We start from the raw sequence: 21,722 nt of genomic DNA on the forward strand, positions 1-21,722 counted from the left end.
ACACTTTTAGGGGGCTTTAACGATACGTCCGTGGAAACATCTCATAATCGTAAAACGGGAACGAACTACGGATTTAAGGACGTCATAGGAGCGGAATTAGAGACAGAGAAATAACTTATTTAAGGGAGTGCCCGAACCTGATCCGACCAGCCTCGTAAACGCGTCCATCTTCTTAGAGGCCGTATACCTGAAGGATTTTATTTCGACTCTGCGTTTACGCGAGCAGATAGAGCTTCAGGATGGAAGTTTTTATAGAACCAAAGTCTCGTAGGTGGGCAACTTTTGAGAAAACGATAAGAGACACGTTCTTGCTCTTACTCACAATTAGATGGTTTTGCTTTGATATAAATTTAACTGCGAGCATTTTTGATTGAATACCTTCTACTAATGGTTATCTGACATAATTGATACCTGAGTCTATTAGTGCACTTACCATTTAAAGTTCAGTGAACATTCGAAACACTATGATCATGCCTCGATGACTAGATAATCATAGAGCGGAGAATGTTCATTAAGTAACCGTATATCTTGTTTCGACAACTTACGTACCTACGGTATACCTAACTAAACATTAATCTTAACAAAAATTGTTCTTCTTTCAATAATCTATCAGCTTGCTTAATTGATTTATCTATAACAAAAATCACTATACTTTTTTGTAACTTGGTTATTCAATACGTGTAATTCAAATTAATCTCTCAATGGTCGACGAACTTGAACTCGATGTATACACGTACATCTCTGACTCCCATGTACGAGTCACCTGATCCGACATTCGTTAATTACAAAGAATATTCGTTATTCTCGTCTTGTAACACGACTTCGAAGCCGTGGTAACGTCTTAACCGTCTTTAACGATAAATTCCAAAAAGCGATTACACATTGAGGGAACAATTTACAAGTTGTCCATCCAATAAACACAAAAGAAGGGACAATCCACAGCCCCACTGTCCCAGGCATGATTACTTTATTCTCGACGACGAAAAAGTAAGAACGTTCACACTTTGAAGAACTTTTTCACCAATGAGGATCACCTTTCCGTCCCATTTCCAGAACTATCTAAAGTCGTAAATTGGCGGTACCCCTCGGACGGGGGTGTCACCACGAAGCCCGAGCCACGATCTTCTGGGCACTCGGTGCACCTACAAAAAGCCGAAGGAAGAGGCAACGACGCGATTTACTACAATGGCATCGAATTAGCACCGCCAGGTGTTACTGAACCGTCACGGTCAACCGTCGATGGCCGATTTACAACAGCGTCTGGGGGCCGCCCCGGGGAATTGGTGAATGGGCCCCTGGGCCGTTTATGCGCGCGTGAACCCCCGATGACAGCATTATTACGCGTGGTTGTCCATAAAGCCGCGGGCGCGCGGTCTCGCGGTATAAATAACGCGATATCATAAAGCTAATGACGTCCCATTAAAGCGTCGCCACGCGGAATCTGCGGGCACGAAAATTCACGGTGGGCTGTAAACATTTTTACGATGAGCGCGTTTTGCGCGTCCGCGGGAGGGAGTTTGAACGGGGTGGGATGCTGCCGGCTACATGAGCGCGCAAGCGACCATAAAACGGGAAATCTGCACATTGTACGAGCGGGTCCTGCGCGAGCAAGAGGTTGCGCAATACGCCTGACTTCCGGTCCGAGAACCGTGGATGAGCGTCAGATCTCTTATCGCGTGCAAGGACAACATTTGCGGTGAGTGAATTGGAGTATGTATAGGTCTTGATGGTTCTGCGACGAACTGGAGACCAAGTTGATTCTACTTGGTGATTTTATAAGAATTCCCTTGTTTTTCCTTTTTTTTTATTTTAGAAGTTGTCTTTGGAAGGAACACTGGTTCTTCCTTCTCCAGGTTTTCTTCAATTCCTTTCTCTTGTTAAATGTTGTTCTCTTATTTTCGTGTAATTCGACGATTCAATTTTTTTTACTTTTAATTTGACAAGAAACGACACGTGTGGATGATACAATGAAACGAATGTATAATTCCTCGGTGAACATTTAGCGACTGTTTGCGGTACACGGTTTGGGAAACGCTGCATTACGGGATATCCTGTATAAGCCAGCCGAGTGTCTGAAGCGACAGGCTGCGCAGCCAGACATGATTCCTGCCGTTTTGTTCGAGTCATTCCAATAAAATGACGGAATAGCTCCGATCGTGACGCCCGCCGCGAACCTGATCCCCATTGTGCTGGCAATCAAACTGCTGAATGCCCGGATAAAATTCAATTTCTCCCTTTCTATCGCAGACTGATTGTCGGCAAATTTCACGCGGCCGTTTCGATCGTGTCATTTAGATCGTAAATCGTGCAACTGATTTATAAGACCGATTTAATATCGCCAGTGGTACTTAAGCGCACAGCTTTCCCTCCACATTGTTCGACATTTTCGGAATCAACGAACAGGTTTGCCGCGAAGTATACACCGCGGTAAAACTTCGTTTATCTACGCTAATTTTGTCGCAGCACGGTAAATCCTGATTAATTGCGACACGTAAGACCTATTTACGTTAAATTCGACTGAGTTATCGCCACTGTTTGAGAGGCTTACCCTTTGACTCAGTCAAGCGTGTAATGTAATTCGCTAACTGCCGTTTTTTTTCGCGAGGTAAGAGAGATAAAATGTCTGCGCGCCGGTGTGACAGCGCTAAGTGGTGCAAGGGTGCAACCTTCTTATTGGTGATCTTTTGTTAATGAAAATTTTGTTAGCATATCTATGAGACTTTTAACAGAAAATGACAGAAAGACAAAAAATAACACACAAATTTTCCTGTCGCGATCGCAGAACAAAACTCTGAAGTTTGGTTTAAAATGATTAATTAAGAGTGAAGATTCATATCTAAATAATTATCACTGTATACATAGCCGAACCCCAAATTACGCGCCGTTATTTAGGACTTATTGCATCCGGCTTACGGAACATGTTGTTAAGCTTTTTTAATCCAGGCCTGAGTCACGTGGCGTGACGCTTATACGTATGAACTCATGTCCTTGCCCCTCGGCGAGCCAGTCATCGAAACAAAAGATATATCGAACGACAAGCATGATGAAAAATGTTGTTGCAGACATTGAAACTATTTCCTTAAAAGACCACCAACAGGGACAACTTTCTTTTTCTAGATCGAGGAACCTCGAAACAAAAATCATGTATCGAGAAAAACGAGCTTATTATAATTTCAACAACCAAGTACCCTCGAATCGTCGAAATGACCATCCATCGAAGGCTACTATTGTCTCCGTTTCTAAATTCAATAATCTTCCCGGATTCGCAGAATTTCGGAGGATAATAACAGTGGAGTTCGACAGATATTCCCTCGAAAACATACGAAATACACGTACGCGTGTTCCTCGCGAGGGGTCCGCCTGTCCGTGGAACCCTTTAAAACTGAAAACATGTGTTGGACACAGTTATCGTGTAATGGTATATAATTAATGGAATCCGGCCGTGGTGCTCGTTACACGCGGCGCACGCCTGTTTCCTCGAAAATCAGAGGGAAGTCCCTCGTCCTTTTTTAAATAAAAATCGTCCACGTGCGCTTTCCGCGTGTCCGTCCACGTTTCCTCGCATGCTCGCCGACCATAAGGGCCAGAAAATTGCCACCGCGGGCAACCCGGCAATTTTCAATGTCGCTGCGGCCCGCCACGAGACTTCCCCTGAGACTGTTCGACATAAAAAATGTCGCTCAGTGATTTGATTGCTAAAAAATGATGTGGTTTCTTGGAAAAATTTATCAAGTTAGTTACAAATGTTATTTAACGATACTCGCAAAATTTTATTGAAATTCAAGTTGTTACTTATCAATTATTTATCATGCAATTCGAGAATAGATATGCACATATCAGACTGCGATGGATTTAAAGAGGTAACGATTATTTCTTTTTTTCTTTATTATTAAAATTAATAGAGATACTTCTAATAGCGCACGTCTGAAAATGTTCTTTTTCTTTACTGTACAGCGGGTTGGGAATCGATTGCGTTTTATGTTATGGCGGATAGAAAGGGTGGGAATGAATTATGAAAATGTGTTCCTGAAAAAGGGAGTGATTCAGAGGGAGTGGATTTGAAAATTATTCAGGAACGTGTAGTATTAGAAAGGTGGCTGGTTTTTATGAGATATTGGGTGTTGGTGTTTGTTAGGTGTTTGTTGGATGTTTAGGGTTTCTGGAATTTTTTCTGAGAGTTGGTGTGAAACTTTTAACTAGACTCGACAAGAAATAGGGAGTGTACGCGTTATAATTTCTCTGGTTGCCTCGTAAAGAAAACGAGATCCATTAAACTCGAAATATACTGGATGTTGGAAAGGACATCTCATATATTTTTTTAATTAGGTACTATCCAGGACTCTAATTTTTAATTGAACAATTATATTAGCTTTATATTATCTTTATAGCATTTCTTCTTTCACTTCTGTACAGTGGCCACAAAAGGTGTCCAGTTATTCGTTTGTTTCTCACTGTATCTTTGACACGAATTTCATCTAAATTAATAATAGAAAGTTGAATCTCTTTAAATCTTATACATTGAATTGGTGTATGCACATATGAATATCTCTTTAAGACGAAGTTCGAACCGAAATGAATTTTCTTTAAAATATCAAACTCATTTACAGTTATTTTTGTTATAATATATATATTTTATGGTAAAACAAATTGATTTACATTGAAAATTCATACATTCAATGCTTAAGAACTTCTTTATATATTCTCAAATGTAAAAAGGTGGAATTTGTTGGAGATAAGTCGAGTGAAAGGTAAAATTGTGCGAGAGGCATCTGTATTTCTGTAATTTCTGGATAATTATGTGTGCAATACAAGGTCTGACATTATCACAGACGAGTGGCGTCGTTGCCATAAACCAAGGAGACGCTACGCTCTTCTTGATAGGCAATTTAATGCTCGGTAGAAAAAAAACCCGCTTGCAGATGCGTTCTATCCGTGTAATAAAAACAGTTAATGGAAAAGTGATTCGACGGGTCATTAAAATACGCTTCCACTATCAAATTATATAAGAAGATCGTAGAAATTGTTTGACGCGTAATGCGTTCTATCTGACAGCCACATTTTCCGCGCCCTAGATTCAGTTGTAAGATAAATGGACAGGGCGAAGAAATTCTCGCGATTGTAACAAGCGGCGCCGCTTTACGAGCGCCGGTTTTACCACGAAAAACAATCGGCTCGATTGCTGTTCACGAGAAAAATTTGTTACTCGCGAACTGGATCGCTTCTTTATTACTTGACGGAGATTTTATTGGCCACAAGCTAGCCGGAACGCGTATCAGTGAGTTCAATCAAATTACGCGGAGACGCGCGACCTGTGAATCTCTCTCATCGGGCGTTGAAGTCACCAGCCTCTCCTCGCGTAGATCAGACGGACGTACTTCAAAGACTGTATACTCGCGATGAGAATGGAACAGTGGGTTCAATAAAGAGTAAAACAATTTTCTCAAAAAAAGGTATACATTTTTTATTAATAGATTGTTATACGATTTTCTTTTTTTTTTAATATATATATACACATATATTGAACTGTGCTATTCCCAATCCTCTTTTGTGATTGGAAAATTTTTACGATACAATCATTACTTACATTTTACTAATTATTATTTAAAATAGCACTTAAAATTGTTCTTAACACGACAAATTGTACTTATACACGACATTGTACAGTATACGAAGTCTATATAAAAGCCTCGACGAAAATGGTAGTTTCAAGATATCCTCAGTTAAAATATGAAGAGTATATTACGTTTGTATTACTTCGTATTAGTACTAACAGCTGCCTTCCTCGTTTGAAATAAAATCACGCGAAGGACCGAACGCTAACCACGCAATTAACAACTGCCCACCTATTCAGTAATAAACATTTCTCGGGGCAAGAGGTATCCTCGACCTCAGAATTCCTTTAAGAACACCAATAACTCAGAGCCGATAGCCAGGCTGATAGATTCATAACCTCTTAGGCGAAGTTCCAGTCTCGTGGATACACCGGTGCCCCCTTCGTCAAGGACTCGATCGTAGGCCAATTCACCGTACGAGGGTTAATAGCCCTGCAATTTTGGCGGGCTAACGTTAATCATTCGTCGTTTTTCATCGTTCCAAGAAAATATACGACGCGTCGAAGCTGGATAAGATCCTGTTGCCGATCCGTGTTACCGATCACAGAGATCCCAGGTCCCGGCGAATAGCTCGGACGTTCTCAACTACGCGGACGTTCACTGTTCAGGATCGAGAGCCAGGGCACACCCCTCGTACATCACGTCGAAACGAGTAGATCGACCGATCCACCCACGAAATGAATCACGGCCGTGAACCGATACGATCGAAAATTCACGCCTGGAATACGTGTAGTATCAGTCATTCGAGTACGCACGTTCGAGAGAGCGTACCGGAAAACGGGGTGAAAATACAGCGACAGCGGCGAATAATGAATTTACGTTAAGTTTTAACGAGAACGATCAGCTATCGAGCGTCGACTACCAAAGGCTGGGTTTCTGATCGATAAAAGAGATTTTTAAATGCCTCGCATTATCGAATCGCGTCGCTGGCAACCTACAACCATCGTACAGCTAAACAAAGAATTCAGTTCGGAACGTAACATCGCAACTTGTCTCGTATTCTTAATATATTATCCACGTTACGCAATAAACACGATACATTGCGATAGAACCGCGACAAAGGAATATAGCTACGGCGTCGCGGATTCATGGTACACATCTCGAACACAGACATCCGTAAAGATTAATAAGTTCCGGCATTTTCTGTTCGACAGCGGCAGGCGAAATAAGTAATAAATAGCCGATAGCCGATCTAAAACGGAACGCTATATATATTTGCATTTTACGGCGGGAACGGCCAGTGCGGCGGTGGTGTGTTGTACGAACGCGCGTAAAGATAAATGGAGTCGAGCTAGGAGCAGAACGTAATTCCAACGCTAGGCTACTGATTCATTCGACATTGTATTTGTTTCCTATCTGAATAACGTGAGACTGCGAAATCGTATTGTTTATTGCGTCTTTGCCGTCCGGAGTATTGTTTCGATGTTTAAACCGCGTTATTTAAGGGCCACGGTTGAGCTTTACGGGATTCTGAATCAGGTTAGATGTCCCGCGCAGCGTTTCACGGAAAGAGTTGCAAAAGTGGTAACAAAAATTACGTTACATAATCTCTATTCAATTTCCCTGACTTTTTCGAATAGTATCTCTCTCGTTTCTTAAACATATATATTTCAATCACGATTTTCATACTTTCATAGAACAAATTTACAAAAATACGGAAATTATCACGTTTAATCTATAAATTTTTAGTAAAATAAAACGAAAGTGATGCGAGATATATTCTAAATAGATTTAGAAAATTTATATGTTTTGTAATACAAAATTCGCGTGGAGACGATTTGAATAATGTATGGAATGCGAGTTTAATTGAGCCCGAACGCTTCGCAGTCCCGGTATGTTAAATGAGTTCTGTTTAAAAGGAGGAAAAGAATGTTCGATGCGGGGAAGGGAATAGCGTTCGGAAATTCATTGATCCAGCACAATGAATTATAACTCATTCATGTTCGCTGTTGCGGTCCCGCGGCAACATGACGCGCATACCTTGTAACACTTCGTGGAACTTATCTGAATCATTCCTAGGCTTCATTGTTTTTAATCGCGTTCGACTAGGCGCGCACGACTCGATAAAATATATATTACGCGAGGGTGCAATTTTTCTCAACCATCTCCTCCTGAGTGCAACAGATATGGAACGCAAGAACTCTAACACGTGTTAATGTCCACCCTGAATTCACAAAAAAGAAGTGAAAAATTCACTGAAATTCTATGGGAATTAGTATTCGTAAATAAATAGCCACCAATGAGGATCACACACGGAACGCGCAAAAGAGCCCGTTAGAAGCGATATCCTACAAAGTTGAGGAACCGAAAAAAACTGTAAATCGAGATCGAATAGAAACCTTCCCTCTGTCGACACCTTTCGCTGTGTCTTCCATATCGAGGTGTCAGATCTGGGAGACCTTTGACTATCCTTCGTGCAGCTAGTCCAGACCGTGCATAACTCTGTCGACCGCAGAGGAAAGCGGACACCGCGAGAGGGAAACTGGAATGACCGTCGGAAACGTTGGGCGTCCGCGGGGCGACGCGGTTGCTGGCGGACGGTAGCGCGAGCGAAATTGACGCGGCCGGTGGCGAATATAGACGTATACAGAGATCGGGTTCGAGCATTGGGCAACAGGTAGAGGTTCGAAAGTAAAGCAAAGCGAGGGTACGGGCGGATCGGCCGCGGGAACGCCGCTGAAACAGGGACGGGATAAGAAGAGCGGCGAGATTAAGCTGGCCACGGTGTGGAAAAAGCGCGAGGAGGACGGAGAGCGCGCGTACCCGACCGAGAGGGAGGAAAGCGGCCGAGAAAGAGGACGGGAGGAGGAACAGAGAAAGCCGGACGTGTAACAGGAGGACGAGGAAAAGAACGAAGAGGGAGAGAAGGAAGGAGACGGAGGAGCGACGCGAAAGAAGGACGGAGGGAAACGAAGAGACGGAGAGAGAGAGAGAGAGAGAGAGAGAGGGAGAGAGCGACGGAGGCGAGGTAGGATCGTAGAGGTAACATCGTAGAGGCTGGGACCTGATCCCAAAGGTAGGAGGACTTGGGCTGGCGAGGCCAGTCCATCGCGGGCCCTCCTCTCGACCGAACGCGCTTTACTTTCTGCCCGCTCGTTCAAATTCCCATGTGGTCGCCGCGTTCCCGTCCTCCCATGCCGGCTAACCCCTCGGACCTGCCGCCGGTGCTCTCCTACCTTTCCCGTCCACGGTGTTCTCCTCGATGACTCTGCTTCTGCTGCTGTTGCTGCCGATAGTAGTGGTGGTAGTGGGTTAGGTGCTGGTGGTGGTGGTTCCGGTGCCGGTGGTGGTGGTGGTGGTGGTGCTGCTGCTGCTGCCGATGGTGGTGGTGGTGGTGGTGGTCGTCCCGGTGGTGCTTGTCACTCCGCGTGTCTGATGGTGGTGGTCGCCTTATGGTTACCTTGAACAGCGGGTTGCACCGCGCACACCTTGCACAGTTACCCTCTGCTCCAGTTCCGCGCCGCTACTCGGGGCTATCGTTCCTCGCGATCGCAGGATCGCCGTTTTATCCGTCGATTTATCAGTCGATCGCGTTCCGGCTCGATCGCTCGGATCTCGTACTCGTACGCGATCTCGTTTAATTACATCTGGTGAGTTTGCGAAAGGTACATTGTTGCCGGAGTGACAGGGCTTAACGGGCCGATCGGCGATCGTAGCGACGGTTTCGGTACGTTCGATGAGATCGAGAACGTCCGAGGAGACAGTGTGTCACCGAGACGAGAGAGTATCCCCGAGCAACAATTTCCATGTAACGCAACAGCGATTACATTCACGAGCGTCGCGGCGATTCGATCGAGATTCGTTTTATCGGGAGAGAAACGAGCCCGTGTCACGGGGACAGTTCGATCGGCCGATCTGCGATGACTAACGAACCGTGAGATACGATATTGGCGCAGAGGCAACCTCTCCGGTATTCGAGATAGGAGGCGACAACCCCTTACACCTGTCCCGTTCGAGTGTCCCTAAGGTGGACAGGGGAAATCGATCATGAAATTTTAATTACAACACCAATAAGATAATAATCCGAGGAAGAAAGGGAGGCGGGGACCGATCGGATGACACGCGTCACCTTGGGGCGCAGCGTTCGCCAAGGTAGGCAAGCCAGGCAGGTGAACGATGCTCTGTTAATCGTCGATCGACCCTGACGGTGTGCATCGAATCGGTAGAAAGGGCCGCGCGCGCTGTAGACGCGATTTAAACCGTCCCTGCCGGCGTTCGTTGCATCGCGGTGGAAACTAATGACGCTCGTCCAGCCGCGGCATACAAATTCCCGTGGCTGAAGTAAAGCGTCGCTCGCGGAGACTGCGAGGCTATTGCGGACCAGCGACGAGTTCCAGAGAGAAAAAAAAAAGGAGCGACAAAAGGGAAGAATAAAGAAACGGAGTGGGACAATAAGAACCGGTGGCATTGGAGGGGTGCTCGTTGAAAAGGAATTCTTCTTCGTTAAGTTAGAGGAGAGAAACTCTGTTCGCGGCTCGATGGGAAGAGGAGAGGAACGCGGGCAAACGAGCGTTTACTTCTGGTTCGTCTTCTTCCATCGGTTCTCGTGATCGTGTGCGGCCGCGTAAAACGGACCGTCGATCGATCACGCGCGATCTCGACGGACTTTTAACACGGCGACGATGAGCCGTTCGATAACTCGACGCTACGGAATCGTTAGCCACATCGGGACAATAAGACAATATCCTCGCGTGACCGATTCGACGACAATAATACGTCGCGTGAGCCGGATATCTGCCATCGGAAAGCTCGACCATAAAGCGCTGCGCCCGGATGATCGCGTTGCTTAGCTGGCTTTTTTAATTAGTGCCCGTCCGCTAACGACCTGGCAACTGCGTTGCACGTCCACGCTCAGACCCTGCATAAAGTCTCTGTACGCGGTGACTGCTCTATGAGTACGATTTCGAGCAATCGGAAAAACGTCGAGGACAGGACGATATTCGAAGAGAAAGAGAGAAAGCGATCGATCCTGGTATAGAAATATCAGCCGGAGGACGCGCTGTTCGCGCTTAGTCACCGTTAAAGGGAACGACTCTCGAGTATTTGGCGATTGCAAACACTCTCGCCGGACCAGTTAAGCGGCGCAAACACTTTACACTGTCTAAATGTTGGCAGTGCAGTTTAGCTGTTTCGCGCTCGCCCGGAGCGTGCGGCTTCGTTTCGACAGCACCGCGAAGGAACACCGCGCGCGGTGACTTTAACGAGGCTCCTCGTCGATGGAACCGGGACCCGTTCGAGGCGTCATTGCTGGAGCTAATAAGTGGAGTTTTTATAGACGCTCGACGAACGACGATGAACTTTTGAACTTGTACAATCTCGCGGAAGGAAAATGTGCACCATTCAAATTTCGTACGAGAGATTTGTTTTTCGATGATCGAATTTTGTTGAGAAAAATTGTACCTCACGCTGGATCGAAAGCTGTGATTTATTTTGTCTGTAAGGAAATCGAAACCCACGGTTGATCACGATTGTGATTTGTGCGAGAAGTCGTGCGATGCCGCGCGAAAGGACCGTGAAACGCGTGCCATGCCACTGAAACGGCGAACCTCCGACGTGCATCCGGTTGTCTGACTGCGGAAGCGTAGAATCTCCGTCCCGTGTGCATCCGTTTTATGAATTCAATAAACAAGGGGATTGTGATGTAAGAGATGCGTCGTGGTGACATCGCGGCAACCGCGATAGCCCTTCTGATTCTTGGGCAGATCCAGGGACCACGGCAAACGAGGTAAGACATATTCACTCACCGGAAACGTAACACGGAAACTCGATCACGGGAGCCATCGAATCTTCTAGTTAAGCGCTATAGGTTTTTTTTTTTAATAGAACGGACATTTCAGTGTTTGGAAATTTTCAATTTTTTTTACATTAGAAAATAATAAACCATCAATCGAAATTTGTCAACGCGTTGTCCATTTATAAATTCCTTTTCGATTACATCAATTTTGCTATGCCATCAACGTTCGTATTTTAATTATTTTCCGACAACCACCATCGGTTCAACCAATTGCTCGCTTACATATCCACCAAATTAGCAAGCAATATTCAACATTACCATCTGGTGAAGCAAAATCTAAGAACTGCTACCGACTCTGTTCGACACACAAAAAAAAACGGTTATATCAACCAGGGCTAATCTGAAAAAAGAAACCCCCAATCCACACGCTTGAACCAAAGGCCAACTACGAAATTAACATTGCCACCCGTCGGCAAACTCGTTAATTTGCATTCAGGAAACGAGCGCGGCTACCCTTGCGCCGCGTGTTTCCATCCCTTAGCCAGTGATCGCGTTTCGTGAAAGAGATTGTAGGTTTATCGTCGCGTTCCTGATTCGCATTACCTCCCCCTACACGCACCCTCGGCCCCTTCGATGGCGCGAACGGGAAACGAAGGGGCAAAGTAGCTTTCTGTGTCGTCGGGCAACAATATTCACAAAGGCGTGCCCCCAGTTTCGTGCGAGGGAGACAAAGACGACGAGGACTCGATCGACGACAGTTAGGAAAAGAGAACGACCGCCTCGCCAGCACGCAACGGGGCTCAACGGAGCGAGGTGATCGCGCTTGGACCCCGAAGGGATCCGGAACGACGAAGGGACCACCTCGATCGAGATTCGGTTTCGTCGCGGGGACTCAATCGTTCGCACTTCACCGGTAGATCCCAACCTGAGATAAGGGTAAACGACCTATCCCCGGAGGCTGCTGTAAAAATCGACCGGCACCCTACGGGGGTACGCACGGTAAACCTTTCTTTTCCTCGCCCCCTTTTCTTCCCGGCTTTCTTTGCTCGCGCGTTCTCGTCAACAGCGTCGCAGCGTGAACGCGTTCACGCGGGGCTTTTTTTTCTCTTTGGCGAAATTTCGCCGTTGTGTTTCGAGTAACGCTCTGGTCCCCGTCGACTTCTCTTTCAAAGGAGAAACAACGACGCGTTAAATTTGACACGCAGCTCTTTGGTGAAATTTTCCTATTGTTTTCGATGTTTTCGGTTTCCAGGGGCGGTTTGTAGGTTTTCTGGGTCTCTGCGAAGGTATCGGAAGAGTTAAACGCGAGAAGGGATTTTTTTCAGAAATTTTTATACTGTTTGCTGAAGATATGTGTGATATGCGAAGCTCAAGCTCTTCAATTGTTAGCCATTTTGGTGTTCCCTCGAAAACGCAGATAAAATGTTGAACTTTGCTCGATATTTATGGGTAGAAGTCCACCATTCTCTGAGGTGTTTCTGATTTTTATTATCGGTACACCTACCGAACCAAAGCGAGAAATCTTGCAAACCATTTCGATTTTTCTCCGATGCGTTGAGCACGTTCGAAGGCTAACAGGAAGTAGCAGTCCTTGAGTCAAAGAACGTTTTGAGGTATTCGTAAATCTTCTTTTATTTCCTGACGTTAGTTTCTGGGACCTTTCGAAGTTACTCTGTAAAGGAATTTTTCTTTGCTTTGAGCAAATCTTGTTTTTGCTCGATTGTAGGTAGGCGTACATTTCTTGAGTATTCAAAGAGATACAACTCTACGTAAGGGAAGTTGTTCGACAACTTCATCTTCCAGAAACGAAGTGTGACAGAATACCACTTGAAGTCTAACCCGCAATTAATCTACTAATTAGTCTAGACGTTCATGATTTATTCCTGACACTGGATCCATTATTCATAAATAATATATTATATTCATAAATTATATCTTTCTCTTTATGGGAAAATGTATAAACGCAACAATTATACAATATTGTTGCGAGCACCAATAAGAAATCTTGTTTCGTACAGAGAATGAAACTTTTATTCCGTTTCTTTCTTCTTTTGTTTCTTAAGAAAAAAAAGAGGCAAATTCCTGTCTACCGGGCAAAATGCCTTCAAGGTCACGTAAAGGGTTGCGGCGAGGGCGCCGCATCGTGTCGACACGTGCTGGAGGCTCGTCACACCTTGTCAAACTTCCATAGCCGTGCAATGAAATTTGATGCACAACCCAGTGTTCTTGCGTATGATAAATTCAGACAGCTCCTTGAAAATCGTGCAGTGAATTACGCTCTTCTCGAGCGCATCCTCCTGACGTTTACACGTGTTCGCGACCAACCATCCGCGCGTATTAATTTTGCGGCGTTCTCAAAGCGTTGGCCGCGTGAAAATCTCCAGGTCTGCAGGATATACCCATTTGCGACCACTTTATATGGTTGACACCGATTTTGTCGTAAATCTTGTTCGTCTTAAGATCATTAAACCACTCTGACCTTTACGAACGTGCCTGCATTTTTATAGTTTTTAATTAATTTCGAACTTCACTTTAAACACAATACGAACACACACGCGTACGGAATATTAAAAACTTTTTTAAATCGTCGTTACGATATCCATTCGCCATTTTCTGTCTGTCAAAAACAAAACTCGCCTTCTTTCACGAGTTGCAAATAAAAAATTGCCGTAAGCAAAGCCTGACATTGTTCCAAAATTACTTTCCACGGGTATCTCGTTTCTTATTTTACTCGGTATACCCTGATAATTCAGATTCCCTGTACCCACTCTACATTCCGTATCTTCAAATCTCATTGCTACGAACTGGAACAAAAGGTCCTCCCAAATTCTCTCGGCAAGGCAACGTGCATTTCATTCTTGAACGACTCATACGGCATTCACGTCGTCACATCGAAGTCCGTCTTCCCGTGCAATGCAAATTGAAATATTAAACTAAATACGAAATTCCCCGCGTACGTTGCATCGAACTTTCCCTCGCTCCGTCCGCTTAGACGCCACGGTACATTTCAATCTCGTTCCCCTTCGTCTTATCGTACTTTTCGGCTGTTCGCGTTCGTAAATTACATCAATAATGCGTATCGCGTCGCTGATTTTCGACAAGGAAAAACATTCCGTGAGATCACAGGTGCCGAGCGAAAAATCGTTACCGTCTAATCGAGAGGCACGTTTCACCGCTTTATCACTGATCGTAATGGGGTTAAGATAGAAGTAACCGAGTTTCCGCGGGTTTTTTAGCGGCCGCCGCGCACCAAACCGGCTCCCAAAGTCGCGCGAATTACGGCTCGGCTCTTAAATCATTAACAGAGATAATTATCATCGATTGTGACAGTACGCCGCCGCGGCGATTAAACACCGTCCGTGTAATTTCTTGCGTGCTTACGTAAAGACACGCACCCGGGCTTGAATCGCTTCCCTCGATGGTCTTCGTCTTTCCATCTTCTTTTCTTCTTTTGCTCTCTGCGCTATCTTGGCACGTACAAATATTAAACAGTCCTCTAACAACTCTAACAGTCTAATCAACATTATTCTTTTCCGTTCGAATGTCGTATAGTTAATAATTTTTAAACGAGATGGTAGTAAATCAATATAAATTGTGATTTTTTTTAATTACGCATGGTAATGTAATTTCTTTTCTTCTTTCACTGGGAGAAGAAAATTACTGTCGATTGCAAACGTACGTATTTTCCACGGAGAATAATTAAAAGACGGACGCAAAAAGGTGCAGGCTGACGCGAAAAAAGAATGGGCTGCGGGTCCCCAGATCGATTTTGGCCCGATCGAGTTCGCGCGCTCGACGCTAATTACAAAGCGGCCAACTGGAGATCTTTCGCGTAACCGGTCGTGGTCGAATTTAATTATTTCGCGGTTGCCCTGGACGAGGTTCGCGCAGCTTTACGAGTCTCTCGTTATTGGCTTCCGCTTGCCGCCTGCGACTCTTCTCGCATCCTTTCGTTCTCTACTCTTTTTTCAAAGAATAATGCACACATCTTTATATCATATTCCCTATTTTTTTCCACTGATATTTATCGCTAACCATCTAATCTTCTACTCCCACTATTTTTCGCATAGGCGATACTTTCTTTCCTTCGTCGTGCTTCGATTCAATGCTTTGGAACCACGGTTACATAATGCCTGAACGTCATTATGGTGCACGGTATAATTAATAATAATAATTAATGCTCGGAGTAAGCAAGTATGTACAACGAATTGATATTAACCGAACATTTTCGCATTCGCAATGCAAACGCTCTTGCCAATTGAATGAAGAGATTGATGAACGCGATCCGGGCATTGCAAAACTGCATAACGTGAAAGGGAGAATTGCTGGAATGTTACTTGACTTTTTTTTTTGCACGCTCGAGTAATTATATTCGCATTGCACGATGAATGCGTTTGATGCATTCAGATAGTATGCACGATGCGAATGTAGGACTCCATTCCATAGATTTTTACCATTTCTTGACCATTTTCCAAGAGTTCGAGCATTTTTCTACGACTATTACAATTCGCATTCGACACGCGTGAATGGCACTATTTTTTTTTTTTTTTTTCTTTAATTTTCGCAAAAGCAAGTATCCAGACATCTTAAACATGGAAGCTACGATCGAAAGTCGAAGACTTATTAATATTTAGAGAGCGAAACAAGTCTCTTCTGTTTGCTCGTTTCTTCCTTTCTAATTTCAAAAGCTTCTTACTCGACACGAACCTGTCAATATTCATATTGTGAATTTTTCACGACAGAAGTCCGCGATCAGTGCGGTAATTAATCTTCATGTTCTATCCGAGTATTTGTTCGATCGATAACCGACTACGATTTAAATCTAGATTTGGATGAGAGTTAAGATTAAAGAGAATGTTGGTCTCGTCATTCCGCTCGATGCCAATGTCATCGGTCACGTTAGCGTTCACTGACAACCTCTAACAAGGTGTTACACGTGCTTGGAAAGCGTCCGCGTGTCCATCGATCCATCATCGATCGACTTCGCTCGATAGATCGCGGCGCAGCGCCGCGATGCCGAAAATAAACGATAATATTCGACTTCGATGGCTGATAACTGTATCACGCTTTAACACTTAATTGAACTTCACGGCGAAGTGCGCGCTGCACTTTTTGCACGCCGTTTCACTCTTCGGTTGTTCGTTTTAGTAGTTTGCAATCTGGTCAAACTGGAACTGGTTTGTACAAAGTTGCATTGAAAAATTCGCGACGTCTGAAAAGTGCATAATATTTAACCATTTAACCGGGAGTGCTTTTAGCACTGAATAAAATGAAAATTTTTGTTTTCTGCTTTCACATACTCAAAATAACTAAAATAAAATTATATTTAAACACCGAAATTTGCTCTAAAAAGTGTTCAGCTATGAGAAAGGTTTAGGAAAACGGACGCAACGTCTCCATTCGCATAAATTCAACCTAACCACTTCGAGCCACTTATCGTAACTCTGCAAGCTCGGTAAAGTTCGCGAAACTCGCCTGATTCACTCGATCCACTCGACCCGTTTGCACCTCCGCCACTTACCACGTTCACGACGCACCAATATTCAATTACCAAATGCGTCCCGAATGTTTCGAATACGGATTCGTTGGTCGAACGGAAAAACCTCGCGTTATACGCCTGCCGATCGATTACAGTCTACGAGCGAAAGGACACAAGGAGACCGTTTCCAGGCGGGTTGTGGAATGTCCAACGCATTCCTCAGACACAATGTCCGACGATTGCTGTGTGCTACGGGGAACCGTAAACCCTTTGAATTAACGAGGGGTCTGGCAGGAGTTTCCGAAATAATAGCGTTCCGTGCTCGCGACGATCGATCATAATCCGTCGCGGTTCCGGGGCCCATTAATAAACCCGGTAAATTGACCGAAACGTAAGGTATTTAACGATATCTTGCATATTTATCTAAATTAAGTTTGTCGAGCCTGATCGAGAGGGGGAACGTGGTAACGTGAATGGAAAATTTGTCTCGTTGTTGAACGAAGGTATCGTTTAAAATTGTGATCAGTCGATTCGTCAAGCTTGTAATTTCATTTAGGTAAAACTGTTGGCATTAATGAGATTTTCTTATTGAATAATCGATTAAAATGTTCTCTGTTGTACTCACAGAAAAGTGATATCACACACGATTATCATCAGTACTCCAGTAGGTACTCCATCACAGAGAGATATTCCTGAAAAAAAATTAGATGTTACTTGACGAGTCCCTGAAAATTTATTTCAAAAATTTCTCTCGTTAAACAAAATAACTCAGTCGTTTTCATAAATTATAGAGTAGTATAACAAGAAAATCTTTTGAAACTCGCTCTCGAGCAGCAACCAAATTTCTTCGGCCGTCGTTAAAACAGCGTCCGTTAACCTCTCCACCGGATCACCGTTGAAAACGATCTTGTCAAAGGCGCGCAATCGCGAATTTTATATACTCGCGTTGAAACAACGTAACTCACGGCGAAACCCCCTAGAGCGTGCGTTTCCAAAGAAAGTCGCAGTGGGACACAATTCGAACGCGAGTCGTCGATGTCGCGGCGGGTCCCGGGCATTAAATTAAGACCCGACGGTGTAAAGTAAGCCCGACTCGGCCCTCCCGCCGCGAGGAGTAGTAATACCATTCAGTGAGTTCGCTTCGGTAGTAGAGTTCGTGTCTTCATCGCCTATGGCAGGCCGTTTCTCGAGGATTGCCGCGCGCCTTCACTCTTGCCCGAGGAACGGCTACCGGCCTGAGAACTCGAACGAAAGTTTCAAGTGGAAACAAATAAAAAGTTTGGAATCGAAAGCTTCCGCGAGGAAGAGGATAATCGAGCAACCTTGCAACTGAAGCAACATCGTCCAAGTTTCGATGCCCCATTTATCTTGTGAGGATCATCCAACCGAGGTAATCGTTTAATTAGCGCGGGTATTCTTCGGAGATTTTTATCGCGAAAGTTCCCTGAGAATTCGCACCGCTTACGTGAAGGATGGACGCGAAAGTTTTTACTCGCTTTTGCGGGGCTGGGTTTACACCGCTTCGAGAGTGACCACACAGCCGCAAATGAGCGGTCGCGACGTTACGAGCGGTTCGAAGGAAAACGAGAAATTAATCCAGGGGGTATATACGGACGGTTATTACTCACGCATCACACTTTCACGCCGGTGTAATTAATATTTATGCGATCGACGCGAATGGGATTAATTAAGATTCACGCGAAAGCCGGGCGTTACTGGTAACGGGGGCAGCTCGATCGGCTCGCAAATTTATTAAACGTAACGATGATTAAAAGTCGCGTGACCCTCGCGGCGTTTACTTCGCGGAAAACCGACGGCAGCCTCTCGCATTTTAAGGTGGACGTGAAATGAGAACGATATTTCATGTCGTGTGCAATGTTTGAAAGCAGTTTGTTAATACGCCTCGAAGATTGTCCGCTGTGAGCTCGCTTGATACGTTTGCAAAGCCAAGCGGTGCAATTAAATATTTTTAAGGTACCTGTTAGATTACACGCACGACTACTTTTGTGTCCTACGCAGACTGTTAACTATCATCGATCATGGCCTCCACCCCGATTTACGAATGTAACTTCATTGTCCCTTTACAAATCCAGTTTGTCAAAATCATACGAATACATCACGAACTTTGTAGCTGCCTTAAATTATTTTAATGCGAGCCTTCGCGTTTCTCTCAATGTGAATCACGATAATCGAACGAAAACGCGTCTCTCGTTAGCGCATTCCGTCCGGACATAGGCAATCATGGTCGAATCTTTGATGCCTAATGTATTTTACGACCTCGTTATACTTCTCTGCGCGACTATAACTATTCTACGACAGCGGGGGCATCCCCAACGCGCGCGGGTAACCAGTCGACGGTTGCCCTAAAAGTCGCGAATCATCGCGGTCGCAGCGCCGCTTTGGAGAACAAAGCGGTCCCTGGTCCTTGACGGTGTTCCACGCGAGCGTTTGTGTATATCGGATTCCGTGCGTCGTCGCCGTCGCGTCGCCGTCGCGTCGCGCACAAAAACCGATGCCCCGGCCCCGGGGATCCGACGGGGTATCCGTAGAACTGGAAGACGCCTGAGGGAACCGCGCGCGCGCGCGCGAGACAGGGGGTTGAGAGAGAACGTGGGGCGGCAAGGAGGCAGAAAAAAGAGGCGGTCGAAGCACGCGATGCTCACGGAAAGATGGGCGAGGACGGGCGAAAAAAGCCTCCGCGAAGATCCAATTAAAATAACCAGTGGTCAGCGGACGTCGCCTGAAAGAAGTATAATGAGAGAAGCGGAGGGAGATGGTTCGAAGTGGGATAGGTGAAGGAGGGGGAAAGACAAAGGGCGAGACGAAACGCGGTCGCGTTTCGAATAAAGGGTACCCCTTTTACCGTCGCCTGGCAGAAAGAGACGGGACACAAAGCGCCATTAAAATACCCCTAAGCGCCCCGTAAGAGAGGGAGAGATACAGGCACCCGTGGTCATGAGATATGTTCGCCTAAGCGTCGTCGTCCCTGCGATTCGAATTGATTAAACGCGCAAGGAGAGGAGTGTGCTATGTTTCGTTGAGAGTTTTCGAACGTCGGGTTAAGGACGGTGGCTACCAGCGGGTTGAATTCCTCGCGTCTCTTTCACGACGGCTCGTAAGATCGTTCGAGGGGTGTCGTTTTTATTGGCTCGCTTTACTTGCTCGATGGCTCACGGTGATAACGTCGCGTGGTTTTGAAATGGGACGAGGTTTAAACTATGCGCAGGTTGTACGGCAATGTTCTCGCTGCTTTCTCAGGCCCGATTACCTGGTACTTTTGTACGGATTCAGATGGAGATTTCCGATTTTCTTTGCTAATTGTTCACGAATATCGTAGACTTTTGAACGAATTAAAATAATATACCATTTCCGTACAGTTCTCCTTCGAAAACCGCATCCATTAAAATCTAGTAAACAAAACTTATTCTTTAAACTATTCAAATCATCTAAAAGACCCGAGACGGCAAAGCGAACTGGATTCGTATCTCCCATCGCATCCTTTTTCACCATTGACAATCACGACCCATCACGACCATTCGTCTTTATCCGTTGAACCGTTTCTTGCTCGAGCCTGCAGAACGGAACGAACCTACGAATCATGGTTGAATCGACGCGTTTTCCACTCGTTAATCCTCCTTGGCGCGTGGACCAGTTAATAAAGACATAGATCATGATCGCGCGAGCCGCGGTGTCGTTCAGCGACGATCACCACCAGATACGAGACCGTAAATTGCTACGGGCTCTCTTGTCCGGGGTTCTAACGGCCGCTGATCGGACGCGATGATTCGCGTTTAATCGCCTTCGCGTCGATACGCTTCCGAGGCGTCGCGTCGCGCTCCTGGCCACGGCGAGCAGCAACGTTGCTGAAGACTCGCTTACCTTGAGGCCGCGAAGAATCGAAGTGTGCTTTCTTTAGCGGAGTCTTCTTCTGGCGCGCGCGATGCTGCTCGTGATCGTGGTAATGCCTGTTAATTTGTACTGATATTATTTCTATCGACCGTCCTATAAATTATATCGCGCTGCTTTAAGATATTAAATATGCTGTAGTTAACTATTTTTGATTGTTAGGGAGAATAAGATCGTAAAAAATAATTTACATTAAAGGACAGAAAAAGACAACTTTTAATATAGCGAAAAATATGGGGCAGCACTCGAACGTTTTTATTGAAAATAATATCGGAGAACGAGGAGCAGTTATTTGCGTGCGCTAAATGATATCGAAATAATAACGGGTGACTATAGCGAACGATGATCCACGCGAATGGAACGTCCTTAATGAGATTGAAAAGTAAATGGCGTTATTTATAAGATCGATCTCGAAACGGTGTAATTTCGCGATCAGGTTGAAAGAGAGGCAAATATCCGTCGCGGGAAAAAACCGTTTAGCCGTGCTCGCTAACGGCCAAAGATAGAAGATGATTGCGTATAATTAAACGACGATCGCGAGCGGATTGCCAGCGAGAATGAGAGATTGCACCCTCTGCCTGAAATTGCTATGGGGAAAGAGAAGAAGAACGCGAGGGGGGAAAGCGTACGACACGGAACGTGGAATCTATCGTTGAAAATCAACGGTTCGAGACAGTGTATCGATTATCATTCTATAATAGCAATTATAGCAGGGAAGAAGAAAATGCATGGGGATGATGATCGAAATGAAACGAAACCAGCGAGTTGATAACTTGATTGATAGTGTACTTAAGTGGTGGTGGAAACTGTACGGAAAGAATGTTCCGTTTATGAAATTAACTCTAACAGGCGTGGCCATTTTTGTAAGCATTTTAAAACAGGCTGGAATTTATATTGATTAATTTGAACATGATTATAACTTTTGATATGATTCCCAGAATGTTATTAAATATGATTGCACGGTATCAGATATGATCAAGTATAATGTTTA

The 21,722-nt window shown here is 44.9% G+C and overlaps 2 protein-coding genes across 4 annotated transcripts in view; one reads left to right on the plus strand and one right to left on the minus strand.

Moving 5' to 3' along the window:
* Window positions 1-21,722, minus strand: part of Prosalpha5 (proteasome alpha5 subunit) — a 104,638-nt gene that overhangs the window by 18,163 nt on the left and 64,753 nt on the right. The window lies entirely within an intron of this gene.
* The window catches only part of LOC143422627 (protein Wnt-7b), an 84,361-nt gene that overhangs the window by 4,594 nt on the left and 58,045 nt on the right, over window positions 1-21,722 (plus strand). For 2 of the 3 annotated variants that reach the window (XM_076893419.1, XM_076893421.1), the window contains exon 1: window positions 11,064-11,337. The exons of the other annotated variant lie outside the window; for it this stretch is intronic. In XM_076893419.1, coding sequence (XP_076749534.1) covers window positions 11,261-11,337 — 77 coding nt within the window. In that variant the 5' untranslated portion in view covers window positions 11,064-11,260. Of the gene's footprint in view, window positions 1-11,063; window positions 11,338-21,722 lie in introns of those variants that run through there. 3 annotated transcript variants of the gene reach the window in all.

Source organism: Xylocopa sonorina, chromosome 4 (assembly GCF_050948175.1).
Source record: "Xylocopa sonorina isolate GNS202 chromosome 4, iyXylSono1_principal, whole genome shotgun sequence".
Taxonomy (NCBI): domain Eukaryota; kingdom Metazoa; phylum Arthropoda; class Insecta; order Hymenoptera; family Apidae; genus Xylocopa; species Xylocopa sonorina.